General features: G+C 37.7%; 1 protein-coding gene across 5 annotated transcripts in view; it reads left to right on the forward strand.

The window, feature by feature from the left end:
- Positions 1-22,919, forward strand: part of KCNQ5 (potassium voltage-gated channel subfamily Q member 5) — a 572,501-nt gene that overhangs the window by 480,424 nt on the left and 69,158 nt on the right. Inside the window, exons 8-11 of one of the 5 annotated variants that reach the window (XM_025383720.1) lie at positions 9,130-9,224; positions 13,157-13,183; positions 18,665-18,721; positions 22,276-22,496. In XM_025383720.1, the coding sequence (XP_025239505.1) occupies positions 9,130-9,224; positions 13,157-13,183; positions 18,665-18,721; positions 22,276-22,496 (400 nt within the window). The remainder of the gene's footprint in view (positions 1-9,129; positions 9,225-13,156; positions 13,184-18,664; positions 18,722-22,275; positions 22,497-22,919) is intronic. The other 4 variants (XM_025383721.1, XM_025383722.1, XM_025383724.1 and 1 more) reach the window with 4 other exon arrangements.

The following is a 22,919-nucleotide window of genomic DNA, read 5'->3' on the forward strand; positions in this document are numbered from 1 at the left end:
TCAATGTAATAGGTAGATGGCAACATCTATGTCCATAGTGCTTGATGGGTCATTTTCCGATCTCTGTGCTTCATTGCTTCATAGAACTACTGCTTTGTTCCTTTTTAAAAAAAAAAAATGAAGTCAGAACTTAATGTACAGTCTTGGATTTGGACAGGTGTTTCTCCTCTCCCAAACTGAAACACACGTATTTTTAGCAAACGATCCATGTATTGTTTAGACTAAGTAACCATGTCAGCAAGGCCATGCAAAGGTTAGCAGTTGTGTTGCTCCTGGAATTATCTAATATGTCTTATGAATTACTTGATGAAACATAATTGATCATTAAGTGATGGAGCAGAACAGGGCATTACAATTACTTTCTCCAGCCAGATGTATGTTGCTGTTTTAAAGAACAACATATTTGTTTAGAATGTCAAGGTTTAATACCTTTGAAATTGCTTTTAGTGCCATCTAGGGCAGTTAGTGGAAACAGTTATCCTATTTTGAGAGCTGATGGAACTATGGAATACATCAGTGTTTGAGAATATTAAACAATAAGTATATAATTTGAAGCTAGCTCCTAATACATAGGCTGTTATTCAGCATTTCATTTTCTTTTCAGTAACTCAGGATTAGCTTCAGCACTAAAAGGAATGCTTCTCCTTTCACCATCCATATATTTTCCATCCTAGATCCAGGTTAAGAATTACAGAATATATTTTTTGTTAGATTCATAATGTAGAGTTGACATTTAGTCATGGACAAAATAATTCTACAATCTAAAGTTTCTCCCTTCCTGCTAGGGAACTGGAAGCTACCGAATTTCTAAACTGGAGGGGCTTGAAGTGGTGCTCCAAGGCCCTAGGAAACTTGCCTTAACACTGCAGTAACAGGCACACTGTTTTTTGTTTCGTTTTGTTTTGTTTTTTGTTTGTTTTGTTTTGTTTTTTGAGAAGAGTCTCGCTCTGTCGCCCAGGCTGGAGTGCAGTGGCGCGATCTCAGCTCACTGCAAGCTCCTGGATTCACGCCATTCTCCTGCCTCAGCCTCCCAAGTAGCTGGAACTACAGGCGCCCGCCACCATGCTTGGCTAATTTTTTTGTATTTTTAGTAGAGACAGAGTTTCACCGTGTTAGTCAGGATGGCCTCGATCTCTTAACCTCGTGATCTGCCTGCCTCGGCCTCCCAAAGTGCTGGATTACAGACGTGAGCCACCGCGCCCAGCCACAAGCACACTGTTTTAATTTAGATTGTACCTTTGGGTGGGTGGGTTAGTGGGAGATAACCACCGCACCCCATACCTTTAGTGTTTATCTGTGGCTGTGATACATGCAGGGCCTCCCACAGAAATGGAGCTGGGGAAAGGAGGGGGCAGTATGGCTCAGTTATATCACGAAGGAGATCTGTTCATATCTCATCATTAAATGAGGATATTAATTTTTAAATCAAGCTATTCTGCAACTGTTGACAAGAAAGTAGACCATCGGGCATGACTTCCAATGCAAATCACCGAGACTCTCTATTTTTTTACATTATTTTTTACAATTTTTTTTTACATATTCTTCACAGGTTTTAAAAGGGCACTAAAGAGAAAGTGAACTCTATTTTCTTAAACAAAAAGACCCATATGAAGTTGAAGTTTAAGATCTGATGCCAAACAATAATCAGCAGAATGAAAAGAGGAGTCACACACTTTAGGACACACGCAAGATACCCCAAGGTCCAGAATTCATGGCCTTTCATCCTTTAGCACTCCTTAACTGGTTACACATGTTCCAATACTTCTAATAAGTTTTTCTCTTTACTGTTCTTATCCTTTAATTTCCCTTCACTCTAGAACAATGTTTTCCAACCTGTGAGTGCAGAAGTTATTGCATAGGTTCCTTCCATCCATCTGAGCACCAAGCTCTGTCTACATATGGAACCAATAATACATTCGACACAATAAAACCTCTTGGAATATCAGCTGTTTTGTTTTTCTTTGAGGAATTTCTCATGCACATATCAGTTGTGATGGTACAAAGCTGTGCTGCTCGATACAGTCACCACTAGCTACATGTAATTTTTTACATTTAAATTAATTAAAATTAAAAACCAAGTTTGCCAATGGTACTAGCCACTTCTCAAGTGTTCAATAGCTACAAGTGGCTATCGACTACCATACTGTACAAGAGAAATATAGAGAATAACTGTAGGAAATCTCCTGATCTAACTTATCATTATTGACTACTAGACTGTGCAAGAACAATTTCCAATTGAACTTGAAAATAAATTGCTATTTCTACAGCAAATCATTGGAGCAGAGGCATTTATATGTCTACAGTCAAAATGAGGCAAGACCTCCCTCACAGGTAACCCTGTGGGGGAGAGGCTAATTGAACAGTTTTACTTAGAGGCCTAGAATTTTATTTTATGGAACTGGGTTATGTAATACATATTGTAATCAGTAATTGAACTTGTACAAGTGCAGGTAACAATGAAGTAAAATCATGAGTTTTTATTTTACTTAAAACTCCAACTTATATGTTGTTCTTAACAAAAATAATGCAAAATGGAAGGCTTGAAGCATTCAAGAGTACTTTTAAAATCTAATCATAGTTTCATTAATCAAAGTAGAATCTACTAATTTTAAAAGCAATTGCTCCTTCATTTAAATGCAATTAATTTATTTATTAGACATAGAAATAATAATATAATTATTAAATTTGTTCATTGTTCTTCCTTGTTATAGTCTTTAGACAGAATTCAAGGCTTTAAGCCTTGATTATATATTGTAGAAATTTATATTTCAGGATGCAGTAGATTGAAAAGCAAACTTCATTTACCCATCCATTCACTTTCTTCCCCAATAAACCTGACTTGGTTTACTGAACACATAAACCATCAAGCCCAAAAGCATCTCATTTATTTTAGGCCAGAGTCACTATCTTCTAAAAAGTACAACTGAGATGCCCATATTACTTCATCATTTGGTTGGTGAGAGAACTAAATTAACCAACATTTCAGCGTTTTAGGAAAAAATTTAAAACCCCAGAAGCTTGCAGCAAATTTAGCTGTGTCAATATCTTTCCATGATTCATTTAAATTTACTTTTCATTTCAAGCTGGAGCAGTCTGGAAAAAGAAATTAGCTCTCAGTAATGTTTTGAATACCTGCCCAAATGTCACAACTTTTATTAATAATGCTTAAGACTCATGAAGTGCTTTTTAGTTTGCAGGGTGCTTCTAATACATTATGTCACTTGATCCTCAAGACAAGCCTAGGAAGAGCTAGGACTCAAATCCCTGCTGTCTGAATCTGAATCCATTGCCCCTTTCAAAAAGCAGCATTTACATCCTCATAAATGTATGAGGATGTATGGGATGCCTTGGGATTTAACACTTAAAAATTCTTCAAAAGTTTCATGTTAGAGGTTTACTTCTGGAGAGATTGGACTAGTTTTTTGTGGAACCAAGATGCTTTATTAGAAACAGAAACAGGGAATTAAGTAAAAGTTTGTGAAATAAAGGCTGGTAGGGATAGATTAGAAAATGTTGCTTTGATGCCAACTGATCCAAAAGAAAAATACATAATTTGCATTGAAACTTTGGCTTCCCCCAGTAAAATGACTTAGTCTCCACCCAATTACCCTAAAACGAAGCCACTAGTCATTAAGCTCAGGCCACTTATATAGAGATTTTACATCTTTTTAGTGCTCCAGTCATAAATAAAAACAGTGCAAGGTGTGGTGACTCATACCTATAATCCCAGCATTTTGAGAGGCCAAGGTGGGAGGATCACTTGAGTTCAAGATCAGCCTGGACAATATAGTGAGACCACATTTGTTTAATAAATAAATAAGAACAGAATCAGAAAAAAAAAATCTTAGATGTGAAAAACATGAAGGCAGGAAAAAAAAAAAAAACAGAAGGTAAGATAAAGTTGTGAAATTTTCCCTGAAAGAATAAAAAATGATTGAAAATAAAGCAAAAACGATAAGAAACATGAAGGGCCCATCCAGGCGTTCCAATATCCCACTGATACAGATATCTCAGCTCAAGTGCATGGAAACTAAGAGGAGGATTTTATCAATGAAATACGACATTATGATTCTCCAGAACAGGAGGACAGGAGTGGCCACAGTAGAAGAACTCACCAAGTACCCAGCACTGTGAACCAAAAACTTCACACCAAGATTATCATAGTGAAATATCAGAAAACTTACAAAAAGGGGATCCTAAATGCTTTCTGAGCAGGACAGAGCCAAAGGATCAAAAATAAGGATGACATTGGATTTCTCATTAGTAACCCAAAAATTAGAAGACAATGAAACAATACTTTCAACATTATCGAAATTATTTTCAACCTAGAACTCTATGTCTAGCCAAACCACCATCAAGTGTAAGAGCAGCACCAAGGCACTTTTAGGCATGCAAGATCTCAAAAATTAATGTACCATTTACCTTTACTCAAGAAACTTTGTAAATAGAATTTCTCTTCCAAAACAAGGGGATAAGCCAAGAGAGAAAGAGACATGGAATCAAGAAACAGGAGATTCCACACAGGAAAGAGCAAAGGGGATTTCTATGATGATAGGGAAGGGAAGTCCCAAGACAACAGCCATGCAGGCCTTGAGAACAGAATGAGAAGGAGGCTGAGAGCTCCAGCAGAAAGATCTTCAAGGAAGCGAAAGAATGGAATTCTCAGATTTCATGACGCATTTGACCAGAGGAATTTTATAGTTCTGTAGGAAAGCTCTGGACTGTATTCATAATAGGTACATCTACGCAAATCAAGAAATTAAAATAGGGCAATTATAACTCCCAAAAAAAACAAAAACTTCTATAGGAAAGAAAGAGTAGCCATAGTACATCACACTACTGAACTGGGAACAACAGTTACATTGTCATAATAATATTAAATAGTAACTTAGCTAAGAATTGTGATATTAAAATGTTGGTAGGATGAAAGGAGGGGAAGAGGGCATGTAAGTGGGCAATATCATTATCTTTCAGGATAGGAATTTAATTGATAATGTCTAAAATTGAAAAATCAAAAATATAACTATAAGCATAATCCTTGAAAATAAGCATTCTTGGCTGGGTGCAAGTGGCTCATGCCTGTAATCCCTGCACTTTGAGAGGCTACGGTGGGAGGATTACTTGAAGCCAGGAGTTGAAGACCAACCTGTGCAACATAGCGAGACCACACCTCTGCAAAAAACTAAAATAAGTCAAGTGCAATGGCACACACCTGTAGTCCTAGGTACTCAGGAGGCCAAAGCCAGAGGATTGGTTGAGCCTGGGAGTTTGAGGCTGCTGTGAGCCTTGATTGTGCCACTGCACTCCAGCCTGGGTGACAGAGTATGACTCTGTCTCAAAAATAACAATAATAATAAATAAGGATTCTTAAAAATAGAAGCAACAACTATAATAACTGAAGGAGTTGCCTCTGAGGAACAGAAAGTAGTGTCAAGAGAGATGTGGAAAAGGATTGCTGGTTAATAGCCTGAAACTTTCAGAACTTTTACATTTTAAACTCTGTACCTTGAATAAATAAGCTGCGTGTTCATTATTCCTTTGGATGGTCAGCTGAAACGTTCTAGACCATTTCCAGTAAGGATCAAACATGTCATAACGATAATACTTGCAAGACAAATAAAATACTCCCAAAAAACTGAATTATGCTGGCCTTGTACTTAATGAGCAAAGTTCAAATCTGTTTGGCTGCCTAGAGCACCAGCATCACCTGGTAAATGGTAAATTTGGCTCTCATTTTGCTTCTTGTTGATTTGTCCTTTGATTTGTATACACCATGTAAATTAACCATAGGAAATCCCTCTAAATGTTATTTTTCTCTTGCCAACTACTGTGTGATTTTGGCTTTAAATACAGGAACATGAGCCACTGGATCACAGGGATGTGGGTTCAAAGTTCAGCTACTAGAAGCAATTTGCTGAGAGAGAGCCAAGGACAAAACAATGTTATTATAGTGTAAGGGGCATAGAGTTCCACTTTCCACCTTCATTTTGACTGTTAACTAATATCAGACATGTGACAGACGCCACCTGCACCTTCCGTACCTCTCATTTAAAAGGCATTTTTGGGAAATGAGTAATGAAAGGAACAAGAGCTTAGCTGTTGGGATCAATTTGATAGAAAAATAGCAAGACATCAGGTTTCATTGTAAAAAAAAAATCTTTAATTTTCTCAGAGCGGCCTCTTTGCCCCCAGTTCTTTATAACATTCACAGGCAATGCTTCGGTCCCATTCTTTTGTTGTTCTGTTGTTTTGGATTTTTTCACTGGTATCCAATAATGTACAGACCTGCTGTATGCTTCTAGTTCTACAGGAGTCTTGCTTTCAATGTATCAGAACTCATATATATATGTGATGTCTTCTATGGAAATTGTTTAATTAAAGCAGCCTTCTGTATCATCACAGCATTAGAGGATCTCTGGGCATCACTACTACAGAAGAAGCTGCAATGATAAATCCATGTGTTTTCCTTAATTATTCTGGATCACTCTATAAATTGTGTGTGTATAATATTTGCTAAAATTAACATTTCAAGATGATACAACAATAGTTGCTTTATATACGATGTCAGGACACTTAGCACAAATTTCCACAGATCTGTAGATTAAATCAGCATGAGCCATGTAAAAAATCTCATTTAAACCTTCCTTAAAAATATGAAAAAGTCCCTCAAGTTCTACTACTGCATTTTTCTATTTTTTTATATCACTTTCTGAAATTTCATTGAAGTACAATGTGCATGCAGAAAAGAGCACATATCCTAGGAGAACTGAGCACACCTGCATAACCAGCACTCAAATAAACAGAGCATGACTTCCTGTGTACCCCTTCGCAATCACTATCCCATGAGGATAAACACTGTGGTACCTTCTAACAGCATAGAATAGTTTTACCTGGTTTTTGTACGTTATGGAAATGTACTCCTTGGTGTCTTCTTTTTCTCACTCAACATTATTCACATGAAGTTCATCCATATTGTTGAGTGTAGTTATATGTACTATTGCCATGTAATATTGTACTATGTAAATATATCACAAATATTCTGTTTATTCTACTGTTGCTGGGTATTTGGGCATTTCCAGCTTTAGTTTATTAGAAACCAACATATAGAGCATATCTTTTAATGAACATATATAAGCATATATGTTGAAAATATACCTAGGAGTGTGTAGTTGTATAATAGTATACATAAATGTTCAGCTTTCATAGAAACTTCCAGTTTTCCCAAGTAGTTGTGTCCATTTTTAACTTTTATTCAGCATACATTTATTCAATGATATTCTCAGGAAGAGGAATATTGTTAGATCACATTTTATTCATTGTAGATTTCACAATCATGACTGATGGTTATATAGTAGGGATATGGCCCATTTAAATGAATTGGTCCGCCAGGCATGGTGGTTCACGCCTGTAATCCCAGTACTTTGGGAGGCCGAGACGGCAGATCACTTGAGGTCAGGAGTTCAAGATCAGCCTGGCCAACATGGTGAAACCCTGTCTCTACTAAAAATACAAAAATTAGCTGGGTGTGGTGGTGCGTGCCTGTAGTCCCAGCTACTCAGGAGGCTAAGGCACGAGCATCGCTTGAATCCAGAAGGCAGAGATGGTAGAGAGCCAAGATTATGCCACTGCACTCCAGCCTGGGGGACACAGGGAGACCCTATCTCAAATAAATAAATAATAAATAAATAGGTTTGTCACATAAAATAGAATGTTTTGATTAATCTACTGTAATAAAAAAGTTTTCTCTGAGGAGACTGGAGTAAATACCTGGACATCAGAGATGTTTGCAGGCTCATTACAAAGAAAGAAATTTACCAAAATCTATATGGGAAAGTAAGGTCAGGCAGTCTCTCAAATGAGCAGTTCAGATGGAAGCTTTTCCAAAAACAGTCTTCAAGCAGTCAGCAAGTCTCCGTGGAGGGATTCTATGACCAAGAGCCAGGCAATCTGAGATACTGTCTCGACTCCACCAACCTTGTATAAACCTCCTCATTTATCTGAGCCCTTTTTTTCTCACCTACAAAACGGGAATCTTAATTCACACTTTGATTGTGAGGATCCCATAAAAATACTTTGTCTTATGTGTGCCAGGTATAATTACATGAAATGGAGAGAGTTTATGTTTTACGTCAAAGAGCTATAAACATGTTCTTAGGTCATGGCATAAATCCTTAGGTGTTTTCCAGCTATACACCTAGAGTACATTTTCCCCATCTCATTTTAGTTCTGCTTCTTGTTATCACTATCTTCATTTTTAGCATTAGAAGTATTGCATAGTTCAAGGATTTCATTAACTAAATCATTAGCATACCCTGGCATTCATTAGTTAACTAGTTAGCTTACTAGTTGCATAGTGGATTTTCATTAGTCCTTTGTTTCTCCCTTATCAAATATTGATTAAAGATCAATCTCTGGAATGTATGCTCATGCTCAAGTCGCTTACCTAACTACTATCTTGGATTTTAGCATTTAGCCAGTCAATCATCACTTTTTGTTTTGGATAATATAGTATCTTTCCCTTACCAATTCAAAAATTACATTATATTACACTTTTGGGGCCTTTTGCTTCTTGGTTTGTTGTTTTGAAAAGCAGTTCTGTCCAGGCGCAGTGGTTCATACCTGTAATCCCAGCACTTTGGGAGGCCAAGGCGGGCGGATCACTTGAGGTCAGGAATTTGAGACCAGCCTGGCCAGCATGGTGAAACTCCATCTCTACTAAAAATACAAAAAAGAAAAAAAAAGAAATTAGCCAGGCATAGTGGTGGGCACCTGTAGTCCCAGCTACTCTAGAGGCTGAGGCACAAGAATCGCTTGAACCAGAGATTGCAATGAACTGAGATTGCACCACTGCACTCCAGCCTGGGCAACAGAGTGAGAGTCTGTCTCAAAATAAATAAATAATAAAATAAAATATAAAATAAAATAAAAGCAGTTCTGATGTAGTGCAATATGTTTAACAGTCAGCTGAAAATGCCAAAGTAGCCTTCTTCCTCCTTTGGGTATTTATCAGGGCTAAGTATGAGAGGCAAAAGATCTTAACGTGTAGTAACTTAATCATTTCTCTTTTTATTTTATTCTATCTCCTGCTCTCTTTTTTCTTTTTCATGTCCCCATCTATGCCACATGCAGTGTGTTTGGCGTAGTTACGCAGCTGATGAGAAATCTGTTTCCATTGCAACCTGGAAGCCACACTTGAAGGCCTTGCACACCTGCAGCCCTACCAAGTAGGTATCAGTGTGACAGCTGCCGCTGTAGTTGAGTCTTTTCAAGTGTGTTAAACAAACCATACCCACACGCACAAAAAAAGTGTTAATGTTTGGCTTGTCTTATTCTCTGTTGCTCCTAGAGAGATTCAAACCTATTTAGTAGCAATTCTGGCACAAAACTAAATGGAATCAGTATCATTCCTCACAATCCACAGATTGGGGTTAAAGACTAAAAGAATGTAAACTTTTATAGAGATTTATTTCTACTAGTTCATGCTTATTTTCTAATGTCTCATTTCATAAAACCCACCAGCATCCTAAAGGTAAGCACCACAGTTCTTGAAAAACAAGGATTATTTATTTTGCACCCATCGTCTGACCCCAAGAGATGAGTGCTTAGAGAGTAATCATCTTTGTATGTTTAAATCTCTCAAAGCCATTTCTTATCTGGATCCCCTCTGGATGGTCCTCAAGCTTTCACTTGCAGATCAAACTCATGTCAGTGACGAAAGAAGAGAAAAATAGGAGTCCTGATAGGATTATAGTTTACAATGAGGCAATGGGATCCAGCAGATTAAAATTTGGAATTAGCATTCACAATTTTAAAGTAAGATTACTTTTCTTCACATTTCATTGGCCAAAGTATATCACCCAGCCATGCCTAAACTCAAAGAAAATGGGGAAGTACAATTTTACCATGTGCCTAAGAAGGAGGCAAGAACCAAGGACATTATGAACAGTCCTAATGATTACCACAGAGACCTGTAATTTAAAGAAAAAAGAAAAGAAAAGAAAAGAAAAAAGGCCTTAGTCTTGGAGTCTTGGAACCCTGGACTCCAGTTCAACTATCACAGAAAATGTTAAATCATATTCACCACCTAATTAAAGAAGCCCTCATTGAAATACCAAAGTCGTAAGTCATGAGAAAGGCTTTCTGTGAGTCACTCAGCTTGATTAGCATAGTCTGTTCCTCAGGTTGTTCAAAAGTTATTAAATTCCTCACCCGACTTAGCATTTGAAAGCACTGGCTGTTTTTCTTCATAGCCCAACAAAACCTTAATCCTAGTGGCTTCATGGGATTCAGGACACCTAACTACTGTGACTCAGGAAAAAAACCACCTGTTCTTACTGATCTGGGGGGATATCAGCTGAGGAAACCTCCATGACATTCCCTGGCAGTGCCGTCTTCGTGGAGGTTTGCGATGCAGCAGAATGTGTACCATTGGGAGGCACCAGATCCATCATTAACTACATTACTTCCCTGTTCTGCCCTTGGCCTCAGTTTTCCCACCCACAAAGAGAAGGACAAGAGTTGGGCAAGATGATTTGTAAGCTCTAATGGGACATGCCTCCTGGTGGGTGGTGTCTAAAATTCTTGTCAGCACCTGGGACAGAGATAGTCACAGTAATCCAGGGATTTTAGAGAGGATGGAACCTTAGCATGGATAGAAGCATGGATGCTGTTGAATGCATGTGTGGATTAAAATCCTCTTTTAATTTAGATCTTGAAGTTTCATTGAACTTTTTATTGAGTTTAAGACCCTTTCAACATTTTGATATTAAAAAACCAAAAATAGAACATAACTCCTGTGCCATTTATTCCTTGGGAGTATGAACCAAAAACAAGAATTATATGGAAATTGTATTTCTTGTCTTCATGAAGTTTGCTAGGTAAATGTAAAAAGGGAATCTGAGTAGCAAAACCAATAGAGAATTCTCAAGTGACAGAGGAGAGTGGTCTATTATCATATGTGATTATTTGGCTTCCCACTTACTGCAGTTTTTGGATTAAAATCCATTCTGAAGCCTGGAAAAACTGTTTAATAATGAGTCAAATTCCCCCAGTAAATCAACTATTATTTTATTCACATAAGTTCTTTCTATTCCTCTGATATTTTCCCTGTCTTAAGTGGGGGTGGAAGTGGAGGAGGATTTATGCAAACACCTGTGTTCATTATATCCCACTGTGCCTGTCAATCTTCCCCTCACTTTCCTTTTCCTGCAACCTCATGAACCATGGGGCTCAGCTCCATTGAATGAAGAACAGTTATTTGTCCAGAATGACACAGCAGTCACTGGTAAAGTTCATGGGAAACTGGATGTCCTAACATCTCTCCCTCCAGTAATGCTTCATTGCTTCAAATTGCAGAGGTTCTTAATCGTTTTTGTTGTTTTGTTAAACCAGTGAGAATATGATGGAAATTATGGGGTCTTTCCCAAGAAAGATATTCAATGCACAAGAAAATCAATACTTTGCCTACAATTTTAATGTATTAACAGAGTCCCTGAAGCCAAGTTCAAACTTTTGCTTTACAAAGCAAACTTGCTGTAATCAAGTGACAATAAATTTCAGTGACTTAGAGGGATCTTTTTACATTTAAGTGGCTTCCCGAATGGAGAGTGTTGTAGTAAGAAACAGACTACGATTGCTATTTTATTTACATTGTGTATTTTCCTTTAGCATTCAGCCTAAGAACTTCTGATGGGAAAGATCATTTATTCAGTCATGTATGCGTTCAACAATTACTCATTGAGCACCTATGATGTGCAAGGCACAGTTCTAGGCACTGAGAATACAGCAGTTGGAGTAAAAAAAAAACAAGTTAGAATCTCTGGCCTTGGGAAGTATGTATTCAAGGGATGCTGGGATAGACAATATAAATAAATAAATAAATAAAGGATATGTTAGATGGCATTAAGTGCTAAGGAGAAAAGTAAAAGAAGGAATTTAGGGAGCACCAGAGGCTATAATTTCAAACAGGTGGCCAGGGAGAAGATCAATTTATCAACAATATCATCACCCTCAACAATGTTATTGTTATCATTAAAAAACACCAGCCCCATGCTCTTGTTCCCCATAATTTTAGAGATGTGGTGGGATGCTTTGATTCCACTAAACAGGATGAGAGAGAGGTCTTAGAAATAGCTGTGCAGGGCAGAGATGAATAGGAGGAGGGACACTCAAACCTGCCAGGGATACAACCAGCAGTTCCTTACTCTCTCTTTTCAGGTCTGGTTTGTCTCTTACATATACTCTAGAGGTCTTAGCAGTTCTATTTCAAAGTTTTGTTTTAATAACAGAAGAGTGTATAGAAGCAAGTACTTTTCTTGATTTTCTCCTCAAAGAGAGTGAAGCCTATGCAAAGGGCAAAACACAGGTAAATATGCTCTTTAGGGAATGAGTCAGATATTTTATGAGGCTATGGGGAATTATCAAGCTCCAAGAACACCTTATAGTACCTTAAGAAGTGGGGATTTGTAGGTTAGCTAACCCAATGCCTTTGATTTACTCATAAGAAAACCAAAACCAGCAAGCAAATGAGGTGCCTGCCCAAAGGCACACAGCTCATTTGCAAAGAGTACAGACCCTACACCATGGTGCTTAGACCTAAATTTGCTAAAATGAGTTATTACAAATGCCACCCAACAGTATAGGCTAAAAGAGTTTTGATAAATATTCTATGTACCTTATTTAATCCAAGGAAATTTAGATTTTATACAATACAAAAAAAAATCTGCCTCAGCAAGTGACTGAGATACAATTCGTTAATGAATGCAGATTTAGAAACCTAAGTCTGCCAGAAGCACAGAGAACAGTTATGTTGTAACTAGCAACATTCTAAGAGCCCTTGCTAATGCTGGTTAGATCAGAACCACTTTTTCTTAGCCATGGATAGCTTTAGCTAATGAAAAGTCTATTGTTTTTGGTTCTATGTGGGCAGTCTTGACTTCGCCAAGTAAATGTTGTGCTAGCTCAGGTCTGTATCATAAAGAACATATGTTAGCAAGTTGAGTACATTTATTATAAAGAACATTGCTTTTGTGGATCTTGCATGAAAAGAGTTACTTAAGGTACTTGATTCCCCAATCTCCAATTTGGCCATTATCAAGTGCTATAAATATATTCACTGGTTTATCATCATTTCTCTTCTGCCTGCACGCACCTGAAGGAAAGAACAAGGGGAAGCATCAAGCAGGTTTGTGATTTCTCTTTTGCTACATGTTTGTTTATAAATCTGATACCTACCAGATGTTTTAAATGTGTCTCATGTGAGTAAAATCGATCAACAAATACAAGATGATTAAAAGTGACCTTTCACAAGACTGCCTGCAAAGGTTGCTATTTTATTGATTTTCCCCCCTTAGTATCAAAGTGTCTTTCCGTAACTCACTCCCTGCTTTTTCAAAATCTGTAGGGCATAGAACATTTGGAGTGGGGGAGGAGGGAAATTGATCTTGGATTAGACCTTGCTGTCATTTTCCCAGACAGAAGTATTATCATAGTATTCAAATATGGTAATCTAGAGAATGAAGGAAATGAATTTTTTTCTGAATGTTATAAGTCCAGGCAGCAGTCTAGGATACACTCCCCTTCACTAGGGTGCTTCTTTTGGAGTGAGATATATATATATACATATAATCATTTTTTTGGTAAGATGAAACCATCTTGCTGTGACAGCTCAAGATCTCCAGCCCATTGAGTGCTGCAGTCTACTCAAGTGACTCAAAACGAGCCCCACCCCCATCTTTTAGGAAGAAGACAGCCCTCCCAAAAATTCCCCAAATAATTTACGATCAGTTTCCCATGACTTAGATGGAATGCTTCATCAGATTGCAGCAGAGAACTAAACCTAGAGGGAATAGGAGGTGAAAGAAAAATTTCTTGATCCGTGTTAATGAGTACCAGGAAGTAACTAGATTTGAGAGCAAAGCCCTGAAAAACAGAGCCAGGTGGAACCCAGCATTAATGATGTGAAGAGTGTCAGAGGCAGAACCAGCAATGAGAATCCCAGGTGCCTGGAAAGCAAGAAGAGATACATTTTTTTTCCTATCATTGTCACTTTGTTTCCGTAAAGAAATGAAGGCATCCACCTACCCAGAGTTAGTCCCTAAGTGGAAGCCAGTGTGGGCCCAGGGATTGTTCTTTTAGCTTTGTACTATTATAATAATTACATTAATCATAATATATCTATGCAATACCAAAGCCAGTTTTGAAAGTTCACTTGGTGTGTTAAGGCTCTGGACTATCCATTTTTGCATTATATTTATATGTAAAGATACACAAATCAAAACATAAATGCATTCGTCTATGATGGGAGATAGGTACAATAGGATATACAACATCAGGCACATGTTCTGGGTAGGTAACCTACCCAAGGGATGGCATTAAAGTCCCTTGTCTTATTTGGTAGCATAGAGTTAGAGCCAAGGGCATTGGATATTCCTTGGTGATATTTCCAGGAAAAAAAGTAGTTCTTCCCCACCTAAGAAATGTTTTTGACCAAAGAGAGGTTCTAGTCACTAGATTCAGAATAGTCTTTGCCTAGACACTGGAAGAGACAAGCTGACCAATTCTAGACCTTTAGTCCATCTTCTAGATTCCATACAGAGCTCACCATCCTTCTGTTGTGACAATTTTACTTGAAAAAATTACACAAAATAAATCATAGCCATTTTAAGCTAGCTTATAGCTGCTTTGGTGATATTTTTAAAGCTTTCATTGTCTCAGGAGCTATCCATTTACTAATTATCTCAAAGGGTCATCTGCCCCCAAATCCAAAGGACAGAGACCATCTTTGACACAAATTCCAGAGCTTCCTGGGGGTGCAATCACCCATCTTAGTTTCATCCTCCGAAACGGAGCTGTTAACAACTAAAAGAGAAGTTTGTAAATGACATGGAGGTGCTTGAACAAGTGTAAACTCTATGACAATTCTCAGTGAAGGTACAATGATATTGTACTGTTTTTCAATGTTAGCATAGCAGAAAACAAAGACAAAATTAAAGTGTCACTTTTGAGCTCTGCTCACCAGTCCAAAAACGAGCTTCCTACTCAGTTGTCACAATTCAAAAAAACTACCAACCAAATTTTCCACATTTATGATGTTCGCATATACCTACAACATTTACTGTCTGCATACAGCAGACTGAGGTTGTCAAAGAAAACTCACCCATAGGTTTAAATATGTACAAAACCACTGAAGTCGGTTGATGACTTAGAGAATCACACACGGAAATTTCTTGCTTCTCTGTGGTCATTGAACATTTGGCAAAAACAACCTTGAAATAAGTCCTGTACTATTACTTAAGCTAGATTCCTTACTTAATGTCTTATATTTGATACACTTAGGTCTCTTATCTTCCAACTAGCTGTCATACCACCCTGTGTAAAGCTATGACAGAATGTGCTCAAGAAATAATTCTTGGATAGAGTAATAAAATGGCCCTGACTTCAAGTAGTTTGTGGGAAGAGATAAAACACCAACAAAAAATGGGAAGAGGGCTGGGCGCGGTGGCTCAAGCCTGTAATCCCAGCACTTTGGGAGGCCAAGACGGGCGGATCCCGAGGTCAGGAGATCGAGACCATCCTGGCTAACACAGTGAAACCCTGTCTCTACTGAAAAAAAAAATACGAAAAACTAGCCAGGCGAGGTGGCGGCGCCTGTAGTGCCAGCTACTCGGGAGGTTGAGGCAGGAGAATGGCGTGAACCTGGGAGGCAGAGCTTGCAGTGAGCTGAGATCCAGCCACTGCACTCCAGCCTGGGCGACACAGCGAGACTCCGTCTCAAAAAAAAAAAAAAAAAATGGGAAGAGAGAAGAAATATAAAAAGAAAAATAAAAAATTAAAAACATTGCAATAATCTGAGGAAAGTAAGTTAAAGTCCCATTTAATATTATGTAAACTTTCACCTTGTTGTGCTCCATACACAGAATTTATAATCCTGCATAATGAATGCAGAAAGGCTATTGTAATAACAATAGCAACAGTACTGTCTTAGAAAGTAACAAAGTTGTCTTTACCCAAGCAAAATATGCACAAAGTAAAATGCATTTATAATGAGAATTCTTCCTTAGAGAAGAGTAAATCTGGGTCCAGAGTATTGTTAATTAATGTTTGACCCCATTTCAAAGGAACTAATTGACACCATCCAACTGCAGAGTCATTTACTGCCTTTGAGACCACTGAGTTATTGATGGTGGTTCAGATAGGCAGAGTAGACAAGCTTTGGCTCAAGCAGGAGCTAACGTTTTCATCTTTTAGCTCAGAGCTTAGAATCTCCTAAGTCCTTCCTCATGGGGTTTTTCTTTGTGTTACAAACTGAGAGTAACCCAAGTGTAGATGAGTTCAACACAGCAGCCAACATCCGCCTCTGGGTGCCTGACACTCTCACCTTGACTATAGACTGTGCCATACACGGAGAGGCTTTTCTTTCTGCAAAATTGATTAAGATGTCAAACACATTTATAGAACCCTTAGTTAACTATATTCCCGGCTTTGGAATGTTCTTGTTAAAAAGGGATTTTGTCTTTCTACACTGAGGTTAGGGTATGTTTAAACAAAATTTGCCTACGATGTCTTGGGCTAAGGAAAAATATCACATTGTTTGTGACAGATCCAAAAATTTTCTTCAGAAACACAATGGCCAGGCACAGTGGCTCACACCTATAATCCCAGCACTTTGGAAGGCCAAGGAGAGTGGATCAGCTGAGGTCAGGAGTTCGAGACCAGCCTGGCCAACATGTTGTGAAACCCTGTCTCTATTTTTTAAATGCAAAAATTAGTTGGGCGTGGTACCACATGTCTATAGTCCCAGCTACTTGGGAAGCTGAGGCAGGAGAATCAATTGAACCTGGGAGGCAGAGGTTTCAGTGAGCTGAGATCACACCACTGCACTCCAGCCTGGACGACAGAGCAAGACTCCATCTCAAAAAATAAAAAATAAAAAAATAAAAAATACAAGCCATCATTCTGAAGAAGAGCTTTTTAAATATAGCTCAACTGAGCAATAGTGAAAATACTGTTTCATCGGTTCTCTTTGGTACAGTCAGGTACAAATTACTATTAGTCTCAGCTGAGCCTGCTGTTTTTTCCTCTACTCCCATCATAAAATACTTCTTTAGCATCATTTAATCACTCATTTCTTTTCCTCTGAATTCCCACTAAAACAGTACTAATCTCATATATGTGGTGGTAAATGTGTTTATTGATTTCATTCTATTAAAAAATTAGTTGGAAGAGTTATTTTTGTAAATGGGATAGGTTTTTTTTCTGTTTTGACATAAATTGTCATTTTTCAGAGAACTGAATTTACCTGTGAACCCATCTGGCCAGAATAAGCCAATATTCTCACCTTGAGGTTTTCTGTTGTTCTCCCTTCCTCCTTGACCAGATTATCAAATAGTAGTTGCTTAGTCATCACATTGATACAAGAAGGCTTTTCCTTCTATCTATCTAAGTTTTATTGCTACAAAAACAGATTATACTATCTGAGGTTTCGAGATTATCTATACATCTTGCTGCCTCTATTTACTCTGTCTTCTTAATCAAAAATGGTTGGCTATATGCCTGCTTGATACTTAAGCTTCCTTAATGGCAATTTTAAAAGCATTACTAGAACCCTTTCAGATTTCTTAGACAGTAAACAAAAGTTGCTTTACCAGGTACCTGTGAGACTGTTGTAAAGATGCGTGTCTTAAACGTTAAGGCACAAATGATATTTTTGTATTACATTACACTCTTGTGCTGTGAGCCACTGAGTGCTTTTCCTGAACCACTCTTGTGTGGTTGGCTTTTGGGGGCGGGTTCTGAGGCTGTGTGTGGCTCTTGGAGAGAACTCTAGAACCCTGGTGGAAGACTGTGTGCTCTTATATTTCTTCTGCGTTTATTTTCCATTATTTCCATTTTCTTTCTTCTGTGTGCAATGAATGATCTGCATGTGTTGTTAAACTAAACTCAGTAAGACTAGACTTTGTTTTTTTTCCAACATAGTCAACTTGTATCATTATTGGCAAAATGTTCCATTGTTTCAAAAACAATCTTTCCAAAATGGTCTCTCCTTCTGTTCACATTTATTGATAGAGGAAATGGATTTAGTCTTCTAACAACACATCATAGGACTTAAAATAAGAAACGTACTTTTCTTTCTTTCTTACAAACCAGCAATCTAGAATCTTTTCTTCTGTTTTGTTGAACATATATTCTATCTGACAATTGGTTACCTATATCAACTATAAATGCAGATGTTTCACACAAACCAAGAACTTACGTTTTTAAATTTCAACAATTAATGTTATGAATTTATTGATTTCTGTAAATATTTATTCTTTGAAGTTCTAAAATATGTTATTACTCAATCATGTATACTATGTTTTATTGATATTTATTACAGGGGTAGCTATATTCTAAAGAATGTATTCTTACATGCTAACACAGAGACTATCATCATTTGTATGTAATGCCTACTTCAAATCCAATTTATCAACCTAGCCGTTAAGATCACTGGATATCTTTCAAGCAGCACAATTAAACCACATAGTACTCTCTGCTTAGTCTGTGTACTTTTATATTAAAAACAATAAAGCCAAATGGCTTTGTTTTTATAAAAGAAAGAATCCCTAAGCACTTTCCTATTCGTGAAATGCTTAGTAATGTGCTGCTCTATTTCCCTCACTCCTAGTAAGTTCTGTAGTAATAAGCAGAAGCTCTTCAGAATGTACACCTCACGGAAGCAGAGGTACCCAGCATCCGGGCTATTGACATGAGATTTGAGAATGCCAACTAACCTCAGGTGCATGACCAGGTTACACCGCCACCCCACCTGAGCCCTGTTCAGAGACTCACTCGTTCTAGGGACTTCTTGAATGAGGTTTTCAACCCGCTTGCCTGTTGCCTGCTTTGATACTCTCCACCGCTGGGACAAATAGTCGGCGTCCCGCGTAGAACTGGCAGTCAGCCCTTTGGCGCCTCCTTGTGGTTGGACAACTGCTGAGCTGCTGCACGCACTGAATTGTTATGGCTCAGTTGCCATATTGTGCCTGAGGCGAGAATTTGTAGAATGCTTATCCCATGAAGGGCTAAAACCCTAATTAAGTATAACAATAACTACAGCCTTCTAAGTCCCAGAAGATTACTGTGGGGTTATGATGATGCCACACAGTTCCCTGGCAGGGAACAGCCGGTAGTAGACTGCATGCTAGGCCATTTGAATAACCTGTACATCTGATTCCCAGAGACAGGAGAATTCTCTATTGCAGGGTGACAGTGCAGGCTCTGCTGAGCATGGTCCTCAACTGTAAATGTGGGACTGTACACTAAGAGAGATGCTCCAATCAGTGACCACAGCAATTTTTTGTTACTTTCTGCAAAACAAGATCTCCTTGTTAGTCTCCTGGGGATAATCCTTGGCATTCTTCCTAAAAGTACTGCTACATAAATCTTCTTCAAAAATCATATTTATAGATGTCACCCAAAAAAAAACAGGAAAATAATGAAAACTTCAGTGTACTAGTGAAGAGTCTATATTTTTAATCAATTCAATGTGTGTTTTCAGTAACAGTCACCTAATCAGCTTAATACTCATGTAATCAAGACGCTCTGTTGATTTTCAAAGGGAAACAAAGTAGAAAAATAATAAAGTGAGCTTTTTGTAAGAGGACACAAGAACCGATCTTTGCCTTGGAAAAGAAAATTTTGCCTGGTTAAAAAGTTCTTGATTAGAATCTTATTCTTAACTTTCACATAATTATGTCAAAAGAGAAAGTGAAAACATTACATTTTTTCTAATTTAGCATGTAATATGCTGAGTTTATTTTTAAATAGTCCTCGGAAATCTTTAAAATAATAGACATTAGCAAATATCCATGTAGTTGAGAAGAACAAAAGGGAAATGTTACTTAGAATTTATTTTTGTCAACTTTAAATGTTTTAAATGGTACTAAGATTTAGAGAATATTATTCCCACTTTCCAATTTATTCATAAGGTAATGTCAAAATGTTTCATAGAGGCAATTTTTAAAAATATTTTTATAAGAATGATTTTTAAAATATGTTTATTATAAATAAACCATGGTGGATTTAACGCTAATACTTTCATTTTGGATGTTTTTACTTTTTTAATAATTGAATTTTTTTAATTTTTCATATTAAATGTTTTTATGATGTCTTATCCATTTCTTTATTTAGTTGGCATAGAAAAGAGGTATATCTTGAAAGTCTGAGAAAATAATTTTTCTCAAAAGCCAACCTTTTATGGTAATTAGCATCTGTTAGTTCCAGAAAAGGTAATAGATAAAATCGAATACAGTGAGGACCAATTGTAATGATACCTATGTCAACTTGAGCTATTCATTAATCTAAATTAAGGTGCAGAAGTGAGCATATGCTTCCTGAACTAGATCATTGTAAATTTAAATTATGGAACAGATGTGTTGAAACTAAAAAGAGATTTGAAACTTTTACAATTTAAAAAAAAAAAAAGCTTGAGAAAAGTAGACATTTTTGGGCACTATCCCTTTGACAGATTTGTTGAAATAATTGAAGGCTTTGGGATGACATGGAAAACCTAGCCTGAGAATGAAAAGATGCGGATTTATGATGTTATTGTTGCTCTTGTTTGATGTAATCTATCATTTAATCACACATGTGTCAAGTACAGATAAACCCTTCCACTGTTGGGATTGTCGTAAAGAACTCTTGAACCCACCTAACCTCATCACCAGACTGCCCCGCCTGTTCTTTGCATGTGCCTTCAGCAAGTCATGCTGGACTTAGCTGTGTCTGCATTTCAGAGGGGAGCTGTCAGTTGCATGGTCAACTTGTTTATTGTTTCCAGAACTCCCTGACCACCAGATCATGATTTGATTTGTTTTCATGTAAACACACATAAAACGTGGTGCCCTTTTAGAATATCGTTTGTTAAGCAACTAGGCATGGAAAAATAAATGTTACTGTTTCTTGTTAGCTACAAAACACATATCCACTAAACACATTTGCTGTTGGCATGCTGCAGTTGGGGACAGTGGACATTGCGGTAAGTGGAAAAAACAAGGCCTCCACTTCGTCTCAAATAAGCCTTATCCATGAGAACGCTGCTTTCATACCCCACAAAGGCCGCGGCATGACTCAGAGTAGCTGCTCTGAGAGACTTCCCTCAGATCCGTTGCCCATGATTTCTTCAGGCCCTGCAGAGTCCTGGGCCTCTCACACTGATGACAGTATCACCTTCTAATGAGTGGCATAGTTACACTACAAAGGAAACAAGAAAAAAAAAAAAAACGAGAATGGGTACACAAAGCTTCTTACAGTTCATTTGATTTCCATAAGAATCCCTCAGCTGTGTTGCTATGTTTATCTCCATGTTAGAGATGAGGACCCTAGCCCCCATGTCTCTAATCTCAACCTGCCCTTCCTAGCACATCACAGCATATCTCTTGATTAGGAATGTGTGAAGATGCACTTTGGATTTTATGATTGTTGTTAATGCTTCTTTTATCAGCCCACAACAATTGAATCTTAGCCAGCATCAGAGAACTGAATGCCTGAACAAATATAATTTACCAGTAGCTGCCACAGCAAATCAATAACCTGTTAACTAGCAGGAAATTGTGTTAGTGAACATAACATCTCATTCTGTTCATCAGTCATCACATTCATTATATGTTGGGGCTGTTCTATCTTGTGTGGTTTTCATCTCACAAGAATGAATGTAAGCATAAAAGAAATCTAATGTTAAGTGTTGTATGTTTAATATTATGTATGTGGTGCTACCAACTGCTATGAGATTGCATGAATTTATGGATATCATAATCTTGCCTGGAATATAAAATGCATGCCAAATGTAGATATATATGTAACTGTCATCCCTGTTTACCTGTAGAAATGTCTAGAAATTACAAAGAGATATGCTCCCAAACAAAATATAATTTTTTTAATCTCAGAAGTTGAGGTTAAAGCTAAAATTACCCAACTGTTTTTCAAGTGAATTCCAAAACAGTTCTTGGTTATCTACAGTGTAATTGTGTACAAACTGCTGTATGACCTCAGTCCTTTCTACAATGAATCCAAAAAGGATGTATGTACCTGTAGAATGAGATTGATCTCAATGAATGCAAATATAGAGATTAGATAAAGCTCAAATCTTAAATAAGGGAAATATAATTGCTATGCTCCTACATGCTGAAAACATCGTCTATTGAAATATATGACCACATGAGCTTCATCAAATTATTTACCCAAGCAAAGTGGAAGAAATTGCTTAAAATGGAATAATCATGCCTCTGTTCTCCACAGTCAGAAGCTGAGTTTTAAGGAGCGAGTGCGCATGGCTAGCCCCAGGGGCCAGAGCATTAAGAGCCGACAAGCCTCAGTAGGTGACAGGAGGTCCCCAAGCACCGACATCACAGCTGAGGGCAGCCCCACCAAAGTGCAGAAGAGCTGGAGCTTCAACGACCGAACCCGCTTCCGGCCCTCGCTGCGCCTCAAAAGTTCTCAGCCAAAACCAGTGATAGATGGTAAGCCCTGTTTTTCCATAACCATTTTTAATTCGATAGTGAGTGAGATTATGAAGTAATTAATTCTCCATAGTGCCACTTGAAGATAGAAGAAAACAACCCCAGGGAAAGAATTGTTTGTTTGTTTTATTGGAAATGTATTCGTTGCCTTGGGCAAATGTACAGAACATAAGTTTACTTTTGGAAACCACTTTGGCAGCTAAATTTACATTTCAAAGAAGCCGACAAAATGTTGTTAATTCTTCACTTGTATCTACAAATGTATTTATCAGACAAGGGCCACATTAAGATCAATGGGACTGTCATTCTGATGTATATGTGACGTCTGACCAGCAAAGGTCCAAGACCCAGGAACCACCAGGTGCTCTGTGAATATCTTGAAACACAATAAGAAGGGTGATCATTTCTGGTCAACAATGAAGG

This window comes from Theropithecus gelada, chromosome 4 (genome assembly GCF_003255815.1).
Source record: "Theropithecus gelada isolate Dixy chromosome 4, Tgel_1.0, whole genome shotgun sequence".
NCBI lineage: Eukaryota > Metazoa > Chordata > Mammalia > Primates > Cercopithecidae > Theropithecus > Theropithecus gelada.